Source organism: Camelus dromedarius, chromosome 11, assembly GCF_036321535.1.
Source record: "Camelus dromedarius isolate mCamDro1 chromosome 11, mCamDro1.pat, whole genome shotgun sequence".
Lineage (NCBI taxonomy): Eukaryota > Metazoa > Chordata > Mammalia > Artiodactyla > Camelidae > Camelus > Camelus dromedarius.
In genome coordinates, this window is record NC_087446.1 from 9372458 (window position 1) to 9390424 (window position 17967).

The 17967-nt window shown below is 54.5% G+C and overlaps 1 protein-coding gene across 6 annotated transcripts in view; it reads right to left on the reverse strand.

Moving 5' to 3' along the window:
- Positions 1–17031, reverse strand: part of CYTH4 (cytohesin 4) — a 30002-nt gene extending 12971 nt beyond the window's left edge. For 3 of the 6 annotated variants that reach the window (XR_010383111.1, XR_010383110.1, XM_064491473.1), the window contains exons 1-8: positions 16874–16998; positions 16478–16600; positions 8303–8385; positions 6207–6271; positions 4707–4773; positions 3090–3208; positions 1785–1865; positions 263–375 (exon numbers count right to left, since the gene is read on the reverse strand). Coding sequence is in view for 4 of the 6 variants with exons in the window: in XM_064491473.1 (XP_064347543.1) it covers positions 263–375; positions 1785–1865; positions 3090–3208; positions 4707–4773; positions 6207–6271; positions 8303–8385; positions 16478–16568 (619 nt within the window). In the remaining 2 variants the exon portion in view is untranslated. Of the gene's footprint in view, positions 1–262; positions 376–1784; positions 1866–3089; positions 3209–4706; positions 4890–5816; positions 5960–6206; positions 6272–8302; positions 8386–16477; positions 16601–16873 lie in introns of those variants that run through there. The other 3 variants (XM_064491475.1, XM_010994788.3, XM_064491474.1) reach the window with 3 other exon arrangements.
- Positions 17032–17967: the final 936 nt, after the last annotated feature.

The following is a 17967-nucleotide window of genomic DNA, read 5'->3' on the forward strand; positions in this document are numbered from 1 at the left end:
TGCCCTCAGATGGGGTTACTGCTGCCTTAGCACCTTAGTGACATTATTTCCTGCCTCTTCTCCCAAGGATCATGCCCCGAGGCAGCTCTGCTCAACTGGCACCTAGCAGAAGGCCTGACACAGAGCTGGGGCTCAGTGAGGGTTCATGACGGGAATCTGGGCTCCCAGGGTCTGGGTGCTTGGGAGAAATCTGAGGGAGTAGAGAGGCCACGGTGCCTTGGAAGGCAGACTTGGGCAGGCAGGGTTCCCCCAACACTGGCACCTGTGGACTGGAAGACACCTGGGTTGCAGAGGCAGTATCGGGTTGCAAAGGTCTCCATCATGCGGTCGATCTTCTGTGCCTCGCCTGGCAGCCGGAAGCTCCATAGGAATTGTCTGGGGGATGAACAGAGCCGTCGGCAGTGAGGGCAGGGGGTGGCTCTCAACGGGTGTATGGGGGGACCTTTCCCCCCATAAGCCCCTCTGCCTCTCCTAGGCTTAAATCTTTATCCTGTTAATGGGAGAGTCTGTACCTGTCATGTAGGCTCATGGGGAGGGGTCCGTGGAATTTGTACTCGTGAGCAACAAGCCTTCAGGAGGGACCCAAGAAATGCCTTTTCTTCTAGAATGCAGGTGCTCCCCTCTGCTCATCTGAGGCCCAGTCCACCTCAGCCCACGAGGGGCGTCTCTGCTGACTCAGTTTCTGAGGCCCCTCCCTGCCTGGCTGTTGGGCTCTGGGCTCTGACTGTGGGACCCTGAGGGAGTGCCTTCCCCTGGCCGGGCCTCCTTTTCTTGGAACTGCATGATTTCCACAGCTTCCAGCTAAGTTCCCCAAGGGCAAGTGCTGTGCCTGTTCCTCTCACATCTCCTGCTGGTTCTCGCACAGGTCAGGGTACCCGGTGACTAGCTGCTCAGTAAAGGCTTGTCAAATGAGTGAAAGAATGAACAAATGAATAAATGAATGAATGAATGTTGGAGACTCCCAACCACCTACCCCTCTCTTTTAAAGAGCATGGGAGTTGGAGGGAGGCCACATTGCCTGGATGGTGGTGGCTTCTTCCTTCTCTGCCTTGCAAACTCCTACTCATTCGTCACAGCCCAGATCAAATGCCCCCACTTGGGAGGTGATTTTCCAGGAATCATCCACAGCAGCAAGACTTACTAAGCACTCACTAGGGACCAGTTCTAAGCACTTTCTCATTTCATCTTTACAACCCTATGAGGTTGGTACTGTTACTATCCCCATTTTACAGATGAAGAAACTGAGGCACAGGGAGTTTTGTTTTTTTTTTTAATGACTTTCCCAGGGGATGAGCAGCAGAGCTAGGAGAAAAGGGCAGTCTGGCTCCAGAGTCTGTGCTCCTAACCCATATACTGTGACGCCTCCCATGGCTGTAAAAATGAGTAGCAACGGTAATATCCTAATTAGAAAATAAAAAGTAATAATAAATGCAGCACACACTAAGCTGTATTAATAAAATAAATAAAACAAGCACTAATCCAAAAAGCAGTGGGGATGGCAGTAATAATAGTAATAATGATTACAATGATTAAATATTATTATTATAACGGGGCAATATAATGATACTAGTAGTATTAATACTAGTAACCATCCAGGCGCTGGTCCAGGCAGTCCCCGCCTAGTACCTCACCTCACCTCGGCTCTATGTGGGGGGGATACTGTCATCAATTAATTTTTGTTCCTGATGCTTTGTTTGTGCTGATAGCCATGGGGATGGTGGTGCTCCCAGTCCCCCAGCCATGCCACCCTTGGGGATCAGGCCCCTGTCCCCTGGACCACTCACCTGAGGGCCTGGACGAGGTTGAGGTTGGCGAACTCGTGGCAGTCCACAAAGGCCTGGAGGACCTGCAGGTTGATAGGGTCCCTGGAGAGGAGGCAGAAGGGAAGGATTTGTTGGCACCCACCTTCTGGAGGGGGTTGAGGTGGGGGCAAAGGAGGGGAGAGACATCCTCTTTCCATATCCAGCCGCCATCTGGTCGCTCACATCTGTCTGAGCCCACATCACCGTCCCCCTGACTTCCACGTGAACACCCATGTCCTACACACAGCTGGCCCCGCCGACCACGGCTCACCAGCACTGTTCTCACCCAGGAGGGGAGCTCTGGCTTTGGAGTAGCTTGCCCTGAGTCAAAGCCTTCCTCTTTTACTTCCTGCCTGTGTGACCCCACTCAAGCCACCTGACCTCCCCCAGCCCCAGTGTCCTCATCTGTAACATGGAGAGAACCATGCCTACCCCCATTTCCTCCCTCTTCCCAGATCTTAAATTGGAAAGCACTGCCCATCTTACCACCTGCATCCTCTGCTGGCTTAGGAGGAGTGTGTCCTCTGGGGAGCCTGGAAGAAGGGTTGCTGGCTCCCTAGCCCAGCTCCATGCTTGTCCCCTATAGTCTATCCCCAACTCAGCACCCAGAGGGGTCCCCTCAGACGACTCCTCTGCCCAAAAACCCTCTCTCGGGTGCCACCTTGTTGCCTACTACTTCCTCCCTCCCTTGCTGTCTTCCAGTCTCACTAGCCCCGCTAATTCTTGAGCAGGCTTCTGCCTCAGGGCCTTTGCACATGCCCTTCCTTCTGCCAGGAATGCTCTTCCCCCAGATGTCTACACTGCTCACCTCCTTTAAGTTTCACTCAAAGGTCACCTTCTTTGTGAGAGCTTTCATGTCCACACTATTGAAAGCCACAGCTTTCTACGCCTGGTTCCCAGAGCTTCTCCTCCCCCTTCCCTGCTTTATTGGTATTCCAAAGCACTTCTAGTATTCTAACTTACTTAACATATTTTGGGATCTGTCTTCCCCACTAGAATGTACCTCCCCGAGGGCAGTCAGTTTTGTTCACTGGTGTAGATCCAGGGCTTAGAACACTGCCTGGTGCACAATAGATCCTCAAAATATCTACTTGTTTTCTAAATGAAGGAAAGAATGAAGGCAGGCAGGCTTTGGCTCAGAATCTGGAGGGAAGTGATCAGTTGGCCCGCTGAAGCCCCAGAAGTTATGACTTGTCTAATATGATGCATTCCCCTAGTTACCTACACATATCTGTGCACACCTGCACACCCTCATTCCCTGCCTCCCTAAGGCCCTGTCCTCCTTACCTCTCCCCCAAGTAGGTACCAATGGCCGTCTTGTTGAGGCCTTCACCCTTGTACAAGAACTGGGCAATGTCTTGGACGTCATGGGTCAGCAGCTTGTGCTCAATGAGATACTGGATGCCCTGGAGGTAGTACACAGAGGCTGTGAGCAGCCCCACTCAACAGGAGGATGGGAGGAGGATGGAAGGGAGTCCCTGTGGCCAGCGCCCTGGGGCCTGGCATTCTGGCATTGGCATAGCTTGTTCTGGGAAGTTCCCTTTGTAAGGTGATGAGTTCCCCATCAGCGGAGGCATGCAAAGAGAGACGGGGTTCCTGCGATGAAGCAGGTTCATGCCAGGTGCTCCCCAGGGTCCCCTTCAGTCTGACACATTTTGATTTTATGCGTCAATGATTCTATGAATTGATAATTTTAAGATGGAATGATTCAGCCATTCATTTTGTCCCCTTAAAATTCATGTTATTTAAAAATAGTATTTCATCTTTTTTTTCTTACAAGTAATCTATGTCCATTGTATAAAAATTAGCAAAAAGCCAGCTTAATCAAAAGAAAAGGAGATTGCCCGGTCCCACCACTCAGAGGGAGACACTTTCCTGGCGGGGCCTGTCCTCTGCTTTGTGTGTGAAGATGGGAGTGTGCCTCGCCTGATTTCCTGCTCGAAACCTTCTCTTCTGATTTGACAATATCACAGCCATCGCTCCCCACAACCCAGGCACTCAAAGTCTGTCATTCTAATTTTAGGAGTTTGAGGGGCTGGTGTCTGGTTTTCTGTGATGATTCCTTTGTGTCCCTGTTCCTTTTGGAGAAGAGGCTGCTGGAAGATGGGGACAGGCTGTGGAGGGCTCTGAGTGACAGCAGATGGCCCTGGGGACTCCTCAGAGGCCCCTCCCAGGCAGGGGCGTGCGTTAGTGTGTATGTGGGTGTGTTCCACATGGATGGGGGCATGGGTCCGGTTTCTGTGGCTGTGGGAGGTGGATGGGTGTGTGAAGTTGGTGGCCTATGATGGGGAAGAGAGGCAGCCTTCTAAACCAGAGCAGTAAATTTCCAGGGACCCCTTGGCTGCCCTGACCCCACCTCTGTGTGTCAGCTTGTGGCTTCCTCCTGTCTCTGTTTCTCCCGGAAAGGAGCCCAGCTGCCACCTAGCTGGGCGAGGGGGGTTGCTCTGAGGCCAGTAGGGGGCGGGGCGGAGGATGGGGGTTAGAGCACAGCTCAACCCTGAGCTCCCTGTGCTCTGCTCTCTGTGCCAGCGTCCCAGGGCTGGCTCCCTCTAGCCGAGAGGCTGGAAGACGCTTCTGAAGACTGAGCCCCAGAGTCTAAGGGCCCCACTGTGCAAAGTCCTACTCACAGCGGGGGAGACAGAGGCCCAGAGCCAAGGGACCCCAAGTCTGCAGACATCACAGACCCCACCCCATCCACCTGGCTCCCACCTCAGGCCCTGGGGCTGCTATGCTGAGGGGTTAGCAGGGCCCCAGCCGTGGACAAGATGCTGAGCCCAGCTGGGCCTCAGTTTCCCCATCTGCAGAGTGGGTAGTTGTGTCAGTTGAGGGGAAGAAGAGGGCATTGTGGAGGTGCCCAGCCCACAGCTCCCCCGACCCCCTGACGCAAGCCCCTGCGCTGCCCACCTTCACCGGGTCCATGTTGAACTTCTTGCGCCCGATGCACAGTTCCTTCTCCTTCTGGGCCATCCGGCTGTAGACAGGAAGATGTCAGCTTGGGCAGCCCAGGGCCCCAGGGCACCCCGCCAATCCCAGGGACGCTCTCCTCAGCTAGAGCCAATATTCCCTAAGGGCCTGCGCCGGAATCACCTGGGAGAAGGTGAGAAAGGCAGGCTCTGAGCCCCTCCCTGAGCTATGAAACCAGACTTCCAATGGGCCCAGCACCAGCACTTTAACCAGTTCCTGAGCTGTGGCCTCAGGACCCAGAGTTGCTCTGGGGGGAGGATTTTGAGGGGCCCTGTGCTTGGAGTGGGAGCAAGATACTGGGGAGGCTGGGGGTGAGGGCACAGGCTCTGCAGCCGGACTCCTGGTGTAAATCCCACTCCAGCGCTTGCTGGCTGAGACACTCAGGGCGAGTTGCTTCACCTCTCTGGGACTCAGTTTCCTCATCTGTAAAATGGAAGTGACTCGGGGGAGAGGGTATAGCTCAAGTGGTAGTGATAGAGCGCATGCTTAGCATGCGTGAGGTCCTGGGTTCAATCCCCAGTACCTCCTCCAAATATAAATAAACCTAATTACCTCCCTCCCCCTCCCCCCAAAATAAAATAAATTAATTAAAATAAATAAATAAAATGAGAGGGACTCCATCACCTGCACCCCTGCATTGTTGAGAGGTTAAGGCGTTGGAATAGCTGATGGCAGTTGCTCTGTAAATGTTATGTTGTTGTCATCACTGGGGCTGGAGTAGGGGATCTGGAGTCATGTGAACCATGTATGTACGTGTGTGAGTGTGTATGTGTGTGCATGTGTGTGCGGGCTAGAGAGGTGGCAATCAGAAGCATCAGAGAATTGAGGGGTGGCAGGGGCAGGGTGGGGATCTCCTGGAACACCATATGTAGCAGACAGTGCCCTGGGGCCCTAGGGGATTATTCAGGGACCAACCTTCTCATTGCACAAAGAGGGAAACTGAGGCCCAGAGAGGCGAGTGGACCAAATCTAGGTCACAGAGTGGGGGGAGTCTTCCCATAGAAGAGGCAGGGTGGATGATACCCTATGGGTAAGGGAAGGTGGACCAACCTCAGCCTTGCCACGGGCCAGGCTCCTGTCCCTGTATGGCCCTTGGCTTCCTCGTCCTTGTCCTTGGGGCTGAGCTTTCCTTCTCCCTGGCCCCTCCCAGGATGATCCTGGCCAGCCATTGGTCAGAAGTTGGGTCAGAGACTCTGGGTGGAGGCGGTGGGAGGATGGGGTTGTTGCTGAAGAGAGGGGCTGTCTGGAAGCAAGGACCAGACCAGACCACGGGATGGAGTGTCAGGGCCGCCCTGTTCCTCTCTCACTCCCCTGCCTCCCCTTTGGGGGCTGGATCTCAGAGCCCAGGCATGGCCTCTGTTCATTCAGTCACTCGTGGCATGTGGCAACCTTGGGAAACCACTGTGGCAGCTCCCCAGGCTCCCCTGCCAGGCCCCTCACCTCTCCTCTGCCGTCTCGAAGCAGTCGATTTGGGCAAACACGTCCGCAATCTCGTCCTTGAGTTTCTGTGGGGTGGTAGGGGCATGACGGGGGAGGGAGAGTCAGAGGGTGGAGGGAGGGGGTCCACCACCTTCCGCCCTCCCACACAAGAGCTCCCAACCCTGGGTGTGAATCCCAAACCTGTCTGCCTTGAGCCACTACTGAGGGAACTTCCCCTGGCAGATCCCGTTCCCAGATGTCTTATATCCTCAAAATCCCAAGCCAAACATATAGCCTCTGTTTACATTTAATTCTCCCAGGGCTCCTGTGGGGTGAGGGAGCCCCCAGTCACCACCCTTTTCCCCACGCTATTTCCCGCCCTCCCATCCCTTGCCTCTGCAGCTGAAAAGTGTCCTGCCCTTGAGCCAAACCTTCCTGACAGGCCCTTCTCCACCCAGCTGCCACTTTTCTGAAGCACAGCTTGGTGCCTGCCTTTCTTCTGCTCAAACTCCGTCCATGGCTCCCTCCTGCCTCCCCAGTCAGGAGGCACAGATTCCTGCCTTCTGATCAGGCCCCGCCTCCTCTCTGGTTTCCCTCCATCCATCCATTTCCCCTGTCCCTCGCCCTAGATCCAGTGCCCACGATGAGCCAGGTACCATGGGTACATGAGGGTGCAAGACAGCCCAGGCCGTCTTCTCAGGGGCTTTGCAATTCCAGTGGAGTTTACAGGAGAGGACACTGATGTGCAGAGAGGTGAAGTGATGTGTCCAACATCTGACTCCAAGCCTGTGCTTTCCCCATGCCCCACCCCCCAAGTCTTTATCATCTTGACCTGGCAAGAGGTGCCCAGTGCCAGTGGAGATCCTCAACTCTGCCAACACCAACACCAGGCAGATGGGGAGAGGTGGCAGCTGGCCCAACATCCCCCCACAGGGCAGCAACATGAGCATCTGGCCGGAGCCCCCAAAGGCACCCCTCTCCTCCTCCAAGATCTTTGGGATGAGGGTAATCCTGGGGGCTTGTCCTGGGACCTAGGGTCAGGATGGGGCCTGGAGCCTCTATCTGAGCCCAGTCAGCTCCTGTCCATGTGATCTTGGCTGAATCCCTGAGTGTCTTCTCCACAAATAAAATGAGGGCTCACTAGCAAGTGTTAATTGAGCACGTACTATGCTCTGACTATTGGGCTGGGGATACAGTGGTGGGAAACAGACCCAGGCTCTCCTTATGTGGAGCTCACAGGCCCGTGGGGTTGGGATCATGGGGGTCACGGGTCCAGTGAAAGGACCATGCAGAAGCAATCAGAGTAATGGTATAGAAAGAGCCTGGCATGTGGTAGGTATAAATCACATGCTGAGTGAATGACCTTGTGCCTTTGACTTTCCCTAGAATCTTAGGGGTACATGGGGTGGGATGCGGGTGGGGCCCCAGCAACTATAGCCTGGGGGTGGTGAGGGCGGCATCTAGGAGGAGAGACATGTGAGCCCAGAATGAAATAAGGAGAAGGCAGAGCCATGAGGAGGGCTTGAGAGAATCCCAGGTGGAGGGAACCGGGAGTGCAAAGGCCCAGGGGCAGGGCTGAGCACAGCACAGTCTGGGAACAGAAGCAGAGCATGTCTCAGACGGTTGCTGGGAATCAGACGAGCTAACCTCCGAGAAACTGGTGAATTGGCAAGTGCTGGGCACACATTGCTGGTGTGATCTAGAACAAATGGCCTACACTTTAGGGGGGATGAAGCTGAGGCCCAGGGTGGGGATGTGCCACATAGGTGGCAGGAAAACCTGACATACCGTGAGGGGGACAGAGCCCCAGGTGGAGCTTGGCACACAGTAGCTGCTTCATCAGTAGCCCCCTTTCTGTCCCCCACTCTCCTGGCTGTCTCTGGCCCCTGGTGACTGGGCCCAGGAGTGGGGAGGCCCCTGGGAGTTCTGTTCTCTACTCCTGGGGGCGGGGGCGGAGGCTACCTGTGAGCTCTCAGCCCAGGCTGGGTCAGGAGTGAGCGCGGAGGTGCGTGAGTATGTCTGAGTGTTGGCTTGTGGGTGAGTGTGGTTTGAGGGCGTGTCAGCACGAGCCTGTGTGTGGACAAGAGCATGTGTATCTGTGTGTGAGGCGAGCACACCTGGATGTCCTCCAGAAGCTGCTTCCGGTGCCATTTGATCTGCTGCAGCTCCTCTGTCTCCACGCTGCTTAGCTCCCCTGGGTCTGGAGAGAGAAGCACCAGTGGTCACTGGCTCATCCCTGCCCTCCTCCCCATCACTGGGCTCCAGCCACCCCAGTCAGCTCTCACTCCCCCAGGGCCCTCTTCCCTCCAGAAACCCATGCCTTGCTTGCCCTCTTCACTTTGGCCTTGGCCCAGATGTCACCTCCTCCAAGAGGCCTTCCCTGACTGCCCTGTCTAAAGCAGTCCCTCCCCCACCCTCCTCTCCTATCAGCTTTATGTCTCCTCTACCCGTCTGGGTACAGACCCCCTAAGCCATCTTGTTTACTTGCATCTTCTGTGTTCTACTCACTTCGCTCTCAGCCCCAAGAGAACAAACCCTTCAACAATTTTGCTTGCTGCTGCCTCCTCAGCCCCTAGAAAGAGCTTGACACACAGCAGGTACTCAGTACAACACTTGCTGAAGGCGTTTGTCCTTCCCTGGAACTTTAATTTACTCCTTCACTGGATCACACGTCTGTTGGTTATTCACTCATTTATTTGCATGACCAGGAAGTGGCGTCTCATTGTGCTTCACATCCCATTGGCCAGATGCAGTCACATGGCCACGGCTACCTGCAAGGGAGGCTGGGTAATGAGCCTTTAGTGGGGTGGTCCTGACAGCCTTACCCCGTAAGATGGGGAAACTGGATGGGGTGGGGGAGGGGACATTTCACAGTTCCTGCCCCAGACACTGAGGCTCAGAGAGGCGAGATGACCTGGCCAGGGTCCCGAAGGGACAAGTTGCTGAGCCAGGGTGGGACTTGGATTCAGCTGCCTACAAAGCCTGGGTTCTTCCCTCTTCGCCTGGAAATGAATTACAGGGGACACGGGGGTGCTGGTGTTCTGTGCGAGGTGGTGTTATGACCATTTCTACAGCTGAGTCAGCTGAGCCACCTCTACCCCACGCCAGGCTTCCTGTCCCATCCGTGACATTCTTCTGGTCGAAATCTCCACAGACCTCTTATTCCTTAGAGGGAAAAGCCCTCCTCCTGGTCCTGGGGCCTCTATAGTCTCCCTGGCTTTCCCAGTGAGCCTCGCTCCCCATTCTCAACAAGAGCCGCCAGTCCAGCCTGCCCGCCCCACACTGCCCCCAGTGGTCTAACTCTCAGTCTTACTTCCCCACCTTTGCCTCTACAGCTCCTCCACCCTGGGATGCCTTTTCCTGTCTGCCCACCCAAATCCTCCCGACTCTCAAGTCCTAGCTTTGGGAAGTGCCTAGTCTTGTTTCTTAAAGGTTTTACAAGGACAGATGTGATCCTTCCCAAATGAAAGCAGAGACACTATCGAGGGCTCCCTTTCCCGACTTCCCCCTCCCATGGACTGAGCAGCCATCCCGGGCTTTGAGGTGGAAGCAGGTGCCAAGCTAGGAGGAGCCCGGGCTCCAAGCAACCATGTGGAGAAGAGTCATCATATTCCCCTGGGCCAGCTACCCACTTGGACTTTTCAATGAGAGAGAAATAAGTTCTGAGAATGTCTCAGTCACTGTTTTTCTGAGTCTCTTAGTTACAGCAGCTATACCTGAAACTCAACAAATACAGCATCCTTGTCTCTGAAACATGGACCATAACCTAGATGGTGGTTGTCTGGATTAAAAAAGCTGAATTTTGCCAAACATGCAGCAAGGATCTGACATACGGTCAGGGTGCAACACATGTATAATAGACGCCATCCAGGTCTCCCCTTCGGGACCAAGGCACCCACTCCCTCAGCTGCTGGGGGTGAGTGTGTATCACCTGCTGATGGCCCACAGCTGAGTCCCTGCCCAGGAACTTAGCCCAAATGAGCTGCTTTGCCCAAGGATCTGCCCCTCCCACAGGGCAGTCGCTGCATAAAAGCCAAGACCCCTTGACTGGTTTTTAGATCCAGGCTCTACTGACTGAAGAAGAGACCAGGTCCACAAAAGCAAGGCTCCTGAAACATTTTAGCAAGTATATATGGTAATGATTCCCCTGGTCAAGCAAGCAGGGTGGGTCTGTCTGACTCACCAAGTTATAAAGTCAAATGTGCCCAACAGCAGTCCTTTGTAAGTGGTTCACCCAGAAACAGGTGTAAGCAGAGACAGAAGGCTCCAGTAAGCCCCAGGGACGGGTGACCCAGACCCGTATGTCATCTACTGCTGTTGCAACAGATCCCTCAGCTCACACCGTATCTTCATGGATGGGTCCCTTGTGACCTTCTGATAAAGAAGAAAAATGCCTGGACTTGGTTCCAGGATGGATGGCTCAGGGTGTGGTTATGAGTTAAACTGGACAGTTACTGAATTACAGTTCTGCTCAAAGTGACCCAGAAAGACAGTGGGGAGAAGTCCTCCCAATGGGCAGAGCATTGGGCAGGGCACCGAGTCATCTATTTCATGTGGAAAGGGAAGTGGTGTGAGTACGAATACATATGCATTCATGGGCAGTGGAGGATGGCTTGCCTTATTGGTCAGAAAGAAGGAAAGAAGGAAGACTGGGAACAGAGAGGTCTGGGGAAGAGGCAAGTGGGTGGCCCGATGGGAGTGGGCACAGAGTGGGAAGATGTTTGTAAAGCACACTGATGTTCCCCAGCAAGCACCCACCACAGGGGAGGCGCTAAACCACCAGGCAGACAGAATGATTCAGCCAGTTGACATCAGCCAGTCTCTAACTGACCAGCCCAGTGCTGGTGCAGTGGTACCCAAATGAAGTAACCATGTGGCCCCTGTGGAGGCTAGGTGTGAACTCCATCACCCAGGCTTGCCCTGCCACTGGCATCGCCCTGCCACTGCTGAGTATCAGACCTGCCAGCAACAAGGACCCATCGTTCCTCCAGAAGACCAACCAGCAACTTGGTGGCAAATCAGTTGCATTGGGTCCCTTCCCTTCTGCAAAGGCCAGTGATTCATCTCACCAGGAATCCACACATGTTATGGATATGTGGTGGCCTTTCTCGCCCACAGAGCCTTGGCCACAGGGCAGCGCTGTCCAAGGGCTGGACCTGCTGACTCAGAACACTGCAAAACCTCACATTAGACCCAGGGACCCTCTTTCCAGTAAAGAAGGTGTGGGAAGAGCATGTGGCCGTGGGACCCGCTGGTCCTCTCACGCATTTTACCACCAGAAGACACTGGCCTGATCACTGGCCTGACAGGGTGATGGAGCAGCCTACTGAAGGTGCAGCTGAGGTGTCAGTTTGGAGACGTTATAATGCTTGGACAGGGCACCATCCTCCAGGATGCATCATACACCCTAAGTCAATGACCATTAGATGGTGCTCGGTGCCCAAGAGGCAACCTACACGCATTTAGAAACAAGGAGCAGAAGGGGCTCCACATACCTTCTAGTGACCCCCTTGGGAGTTTTCCTTTCTGTCCCTGTCACTCTGAGCTCTGTAGGTCTAGAGATCCTGGTTTCCAGGGGAGTGAGGGGAGGTGGCACTTACCCCAGGGGACAAAGCAAGAGTCTTATTAATCTCTAAGTGCAAAAGCACCTGCTCCATGCCAGCAGTGCCACGTAAATTGTGTCATTTAATCCTCGTAACTCTTTTAAATGGATCTTTTTCAGTTTGAGACATCGAGGCTCAGAGAGGTGAAGTGACTTGCCAAGGGTCACACAGCAGGGAAGTAGCAGTGCTGGGATCAGAACCCCAGTTTGCCAACACCTAAGCAGAGGTGGATTCTGCATGCCATTGGGGACATGCAGGAACGGAAGGCATGAGGGGCCATCCTTGTGGAGACAGGAGCAGGGTCATAGCAGGGGAGGCCGCACCAGAGGTGGGACCTGGAACTCCTCTGTCAGGAGGGGAGGGAGGCTGAGATCCGTGGTGGAAAAATCCAATCACCTCTAGCTGACTTTGGGGTGAAAGATCAGGCTTTTGTGTTTTGTTTGTTTGCTTTTCGTTGTTTTCCTGTTGGCTGGGGCTTCTGTTCTGAAGCCCTGCTTCTGGCCCAGGGCACACCTGCTGGTGGAGGCCACGTGGATTCCAGGCAGGCTGCTTATTGGAGAGAAGCCAGGTGGGAATTTCGTGTTTCTATGGATAATCCCTAATGTGGACGGTCAAGGGGTGAGCTCTGGGGCTCCCCTTGGGTCCCAGGCCAGCTTCTCCTCCCTCCTCAGGAAAGCTCCCCTTTCCCATCCCGGGCCCAGGACTCACACGCATACCCTCAGCCTTAAGCCCCTCCCAGAGCTTCAGACCCTTCCATACCTCTTTGTCCTGACCATCATTTCACTTGTCACTGGGACTAAAATGGAAGTCCTAGAGCTTCCCCTCAACCTGGCCTTCTCCCTGAGTCCTCAAGCTCTGTGAATGGCCCCCCAGGGACTCCAGGAGGCACCTTGACATGCACCTCTCTCACCCTCGTGTCTCCTCCATCACTAAGCCCTGTCCACCTTCTTTCTGTTTCCATGGCCCCCACCCTCACCCAGACCCCCGGCTCCTCTCTCTGGGTGACTGAAGGCCTCCTGATGTCCCTGCCTCCACTCTGCCCTTTCCAGCCAGTCTCCTATGGCGTCCCATTGTCCTGACGATAAGACCCACCAGTCCCCGTGGTGCCCCACCCTCATCTCACAAGGCGCCCACCCCTGCCCCAGACTTGAAGCCTCCTGATCGCCCTTCCTTTGCCCCCATGTGCTCTCTTCCTCCACGGGCCTTCGCACCTGCTGTTCCCTGTGTCTCGATGCCCTTCCCTCTCTTCTCTGCCTAGTGGCTCCTACTCATCCTCTCCATCTCCTCGCAGGGGCCCTTCTGTGCTCCAGCTGGGCTCCCCCTCTCCCTCACCTCCTTCCCATCCCTGCAGCAGATCTGGGATCTTGCCTGATGAATAAGCCAAGCTGTTGGCGAAGGAAAGTCCTGCTGGTTGGGCACCTGCTCTGTTTCAGGCCCCGGGGGCTCCAGGCTTTTGCCGCCCACTAGCTCCTTTGAACCCGACCACAGCTCTGAAGGGAGGGGTTTCCAGTCAGTCTGCAGATGGTGCGCCAGAGGCTCAGACTGGTTAAGTGACCTGCCCAAGGGGGCACAGCTGGGAGGTGGCAGAATGGGACTCACACCCAAGCCCATCTGGGGCTCTGAGGCCACAACCCTGACACTGATCTTCCGAAGCCAGACATCTCCATGCAAATCATCAAAACCCCATCAAGACACTAACCTTGGATATTCTGACACAGAAATGCTGACCATGGCTGATCACCACTGAGAATGAAGATGGAGGCAGGATGACTGATGCTTAACGATCCCAGCCCCTTTCTCTTTTGGGGTAAGAAATAAAACGAGGCCCACATCGTAGAGCTGGGGACACAGTTTTCCCAGGAGAGTGGGGGGGGGGCAGCGAGGGCTTGTTTGCCTTTATTCTTCATGCAGTTCCTTTCGTGATTTGAAAGGTGCATTCGTGAACCCTCTCAGCCCACTGTCCCCTTCCATCTGGTGACAACTGGCCAAGCGCTTTGAACCCATGAGACAGTGCTGACAGCCCCTGGCCTGCTGCACCCATCGCGTGGTACACGGGGGCCTTGCGACCCTGCACCTATTTGTTTAAAAGTGGGGATTTCACCCCATTTCAGAGCTGAGGGCGCTGAGGTTCAGGGAGGGTGACAAGGACACAGTCTGAGGGTGCTCACCTCTGATTCCAAGCCTGGTGATGATGGCGTTTCAGGCATTGGTGCAGGTTGTGTGAGATGGATTTTAATAATAATAAAGTTAATGATAAAAACACAAAGATATTTAAATGATAGTAACAACCGCTGCCACCACAAACTCCGTGTACTCCGCCCTAGGCTGTGCTGTCCACCTCGCACAAGGGCCTGAACACTGACACCCCCACCCCCAACCACGACTGCGGCCGGGTGCCCTCCGCACCCAGAGCCCCGGCTGGCTGAGTGTGCCCAGGTACCGCCCCAGCCATCTCCCCAGCTCCTCTCTACTTCCCCTTTGTCCTTCCTCTTTCCCGTTGTATTTTTAGAAATCTGCTCACAGCCCCACTTCCAGGACAGCTGGCCGGCCTCGCTTCCCCTTTCCAGGCCAGGAGGAGGGTGCGATCCTGGGGTCCTGAAGGCAGAGGCCCCTCAGAGTCTGGGTGTGAGGGACACTGGGGCAGGGGGCGGCCCTCAGAGCTTGCCCTGCCCCAGCCCTCAAGGCCCTGCGGGGTGCATCGCTGCATGTGGCTTCCTCCCCAAGCCCAGCTGCCTCTATTTTTAACCCGCCGTCTTACTGCACCAGCCCCAGGACTGTCTTTGGTCACGCTGGGGCTTTGTTACCTGGACTTCTCAGCTTTTCAACAGACCCAGGGGGAGGGGACCTGGTTCTGGGTGCGACACCCCCAGATGGAGGAGGGGAGGCAGCTCCCAGGGGCCTTTGGCGCCATCCTGTCCTTCGTACAAGTGGGGAAACTGAAACCCACAGAAGGAAGAGGACACCAACACTGGTAGGTTGGTGCCAAGCTGGGATCTGAGCCGGGTCAGGCTGACTCTCCATCCCCGTTCTTTCCCCACTTCCCCCCACTACGACCGGGGTGAAGATGCCACTTAAGAGATGACAAATCTGGGCTCAGAGAGGGGAAGTCACCTGGCCGTGGAGGAGTTTTGATTAAGACCGAGTCTGAGGAGCAGAGAAATGACCTTCCCTCCTTCCCTCTACTTCCTCCAGGAAGTCTTCCCATATCTCCCCTGCCCCGGGTGGAAAGAGTAGCTCCGTCCCATGCTCCAGGTCTCTGCCGGTTTGCACATCTGCCCTGGGTCACTGTCCTGCAGGGTCTGTCTCTCCCTCCTCCACACCGTGGACCAGCAGCCCCCCACAGGGTTGGGCCCACGGCTGGGTCACTGCTGTCCACAGCACTGCACAACTCAGGGCCTGCACACCAGAGGACTGCTTACAGAATAAGTGAAGGAATGAATGAATAGATGAACCTATCAATGGAGTCCTCCAATCTCCCAAGACGCTGCCTGCAGCGACTCAATTCAACCCCTGTCCTTCCAGGCCAGCCTGAAGAGATGCAGTGACTCACCCTCTGGCCTCCCTCGGATGCCCCGCCCCTCCCCTCCCCAACGGCCCAGGCTAAACTGGGGCTCTCTCTCCTCTTGCCTTCTTGTCCCCATTCTGCCACTCATCAGCTGCCCGACTTTGGGCAATTCCATCCTTTCTTCCAGTTCACCTCCGAGAACCTCAGTTTCCTCATCTGATTATGGGGACAACCATCCTAAGGACTTTAGTATGTGAAGACCCCAAGGAAAGAAGCAGTAATGGTGGAAAGACAGGCAGTCTGTCGGGGGATAACTTCACTGTCTCCTGCCACCCTCGCGTCTGCTGAGTGACCTTGAGCCAGGCACCACTCCTCACTGGGTCTCCTCTTACCTCCCAGCTGCCCCCTAAGATGTCTTCATGGAACCCCTATAGTCCATGAGCCACCTGCCCCCAAGAGCCCACTGGAGAAGTATGGGGTTCAGGGAGACAGCCTGGGACAGGGAGCCAGGAGGTGGGGAGTGGTCCTGCCTCAGCAAGACTGGGCCCCTCTCCAGGCCTCCTTTGTTCCATCTGTAAATGGGGGCTGTTAAAATGGATCGGTGGTTCTCTAACTGTGTTCTCCAGAGCCCGTGGGGCGAGGGTGGGGTCAGACTGCTCTGTATTAGGTTTTGCTTGAAGAAAGGGTTCTGTTGCTAACAGGGTTCATGTTATCTGAACCTGGGGAACGGGATGGCTCCTAGCAGCTCTTGTTTTCTGGAATTTCAGGCCATGCTGGAACATTCTTAGATGCAGGGTGCAGAGACCTGGCCCCTCTCCTCTCTGCCTCACAGAAACACAACACAATCCTGTCCGCTCCTGTCCAAACTGCCAAGAAAAGAACAGCCTTCTTTTCTTTCCCTGCAGACACACGGTCCTGCTCACCTGGCAGGGTCTCATCCATGGTCCCATGTTGCTCAGACTTGGGCCTCTCTACTGGCAAGAAGCAGTGTCTTCAGCCACCCCACAGGCCACTGTCACCACCCCCAGAGGCCAAACAGGGGCTGCAGGGCCCTTGTGCCACCCAGGCAGTTACATCCTCCCCGGCAGCATCAGCTTCAACACAAGCAACCTTTCTCATGTCCGCCTCCGGGCCTTTGCACAGGCTGTTCCTTCTCCAAGAATGTTCTTTCCCCAGATACTCACATGAATCACTCCCTCCCTCCTTCAAGTCTCTACTCAAATGGTGTCTCCTTTTGAAGCCTTCTTGACCACTCTCTCCCATCTTCCTTATCATCCTTTACTGTTCTTCATTCTGCTTGTCACCACCTGACATGTTATATTCAGACATTGACTGTCTGTCTCCCCGTCTAGAAGGTAAGCTCATGAGGGCAGGGGCAGTGCCTGCTTTGCTCCCTGGACTCCCAGCCCCTAGAACACAGCTTGGCACCGAGCCTGAGCCCACAATCATTCGTTGCCTGCTTCTGCATGTCCCACCTGTGTTTCATCTAGTTACACACCGATGCCTGTGAGGCAGGCACTGTTAACCCCATTCTACAGAACAGGAAACTGAGGCCCAGACAGGTTGGCCCGGGTGCTTACCTGGGTGGCACAGGTCCATTCTGAAGCCCCCGGGGAAGGGTGGCCTGCAGACCAAGCTGCTGCTCAGGCTGCCCGGCCGGGATGTGTCACCTCAGCTACAACAGGCCCCTTCCCGTTGGCCCCGCCCAGCCCAGTGTGGGGAGGAAGTCCTGTCCTGCCGGGGTCTGGTGTGTAGGCTCTTGACGCAGCAGCACTTCCTAAAAACCAGCAGAGGTTTGAGTAGCGGGGACTCTTTGCATTTTGGGTGTGGGCAAGGGAGGGACAGAGGCAACGAGACAGAGAGAAGGATGGAGGGAATTAAAAAAAAAAGACAGTGAGACAGAAACTCACACAGACACATACACACAGAGGAAGATGTTTACTGGAGGACAGAACCTTCTCCAGGGGTCAGTGAGGACTTACTCAGCAACCTCACTGCATATAAGCTGAAGAGTCACTCCACCTGGACAGTCCAAGCTGAGTGAGCCCCATTGATTCCACCCTACAAACTCTCTTTTATCAACTCTCCTTTGAAAAAGAAAAATTAATTCAGTGCAAGGAAAGACTTTATTTCCCTCAGTGAAATGCCTGGCTTTTTCCTGTCTAGTGATCAATTGGGCAATATGTTCAGTTTCTTTTTTCCCCTGGGCTGCTAGGAAGCTCAGTCAAATCTGCAGCTCCTTTTTACAGCTGTTCTGTTGTAGCATTCAGACTTTGAGGCCAGACTCAGCAGTGTGACTCAGGTCTGCCACTCAGAACCTGTGTGAACTTGGGCAAGTCATTTTACTGCCATGAGCCTCAGTTTATTTAACTACAAAAGGGGAATGATAATACCCACCCCCGGAGTTATGGAAAAGATGGAGGGAGACAATAAGATGTAAGATGGAAGAGAATAAGATGGAAGAGTAAGATGCTTGGATATTCAATAAACACCCTCTTTTTTCTCCTTGTGGTTTAAATTTTGGTTTTTGGTTAAAATTCACAATTTTATTGCTTGTGCTTTTTTAGCAGGCTGATTCAAATACTTTATAGAAAAAAGTACAGTGTAAAGGAATATCTATAAAGTAAATGCTCATTCCTTGTAACTTTGTGGCACATGTCGGTTTATTCATCTC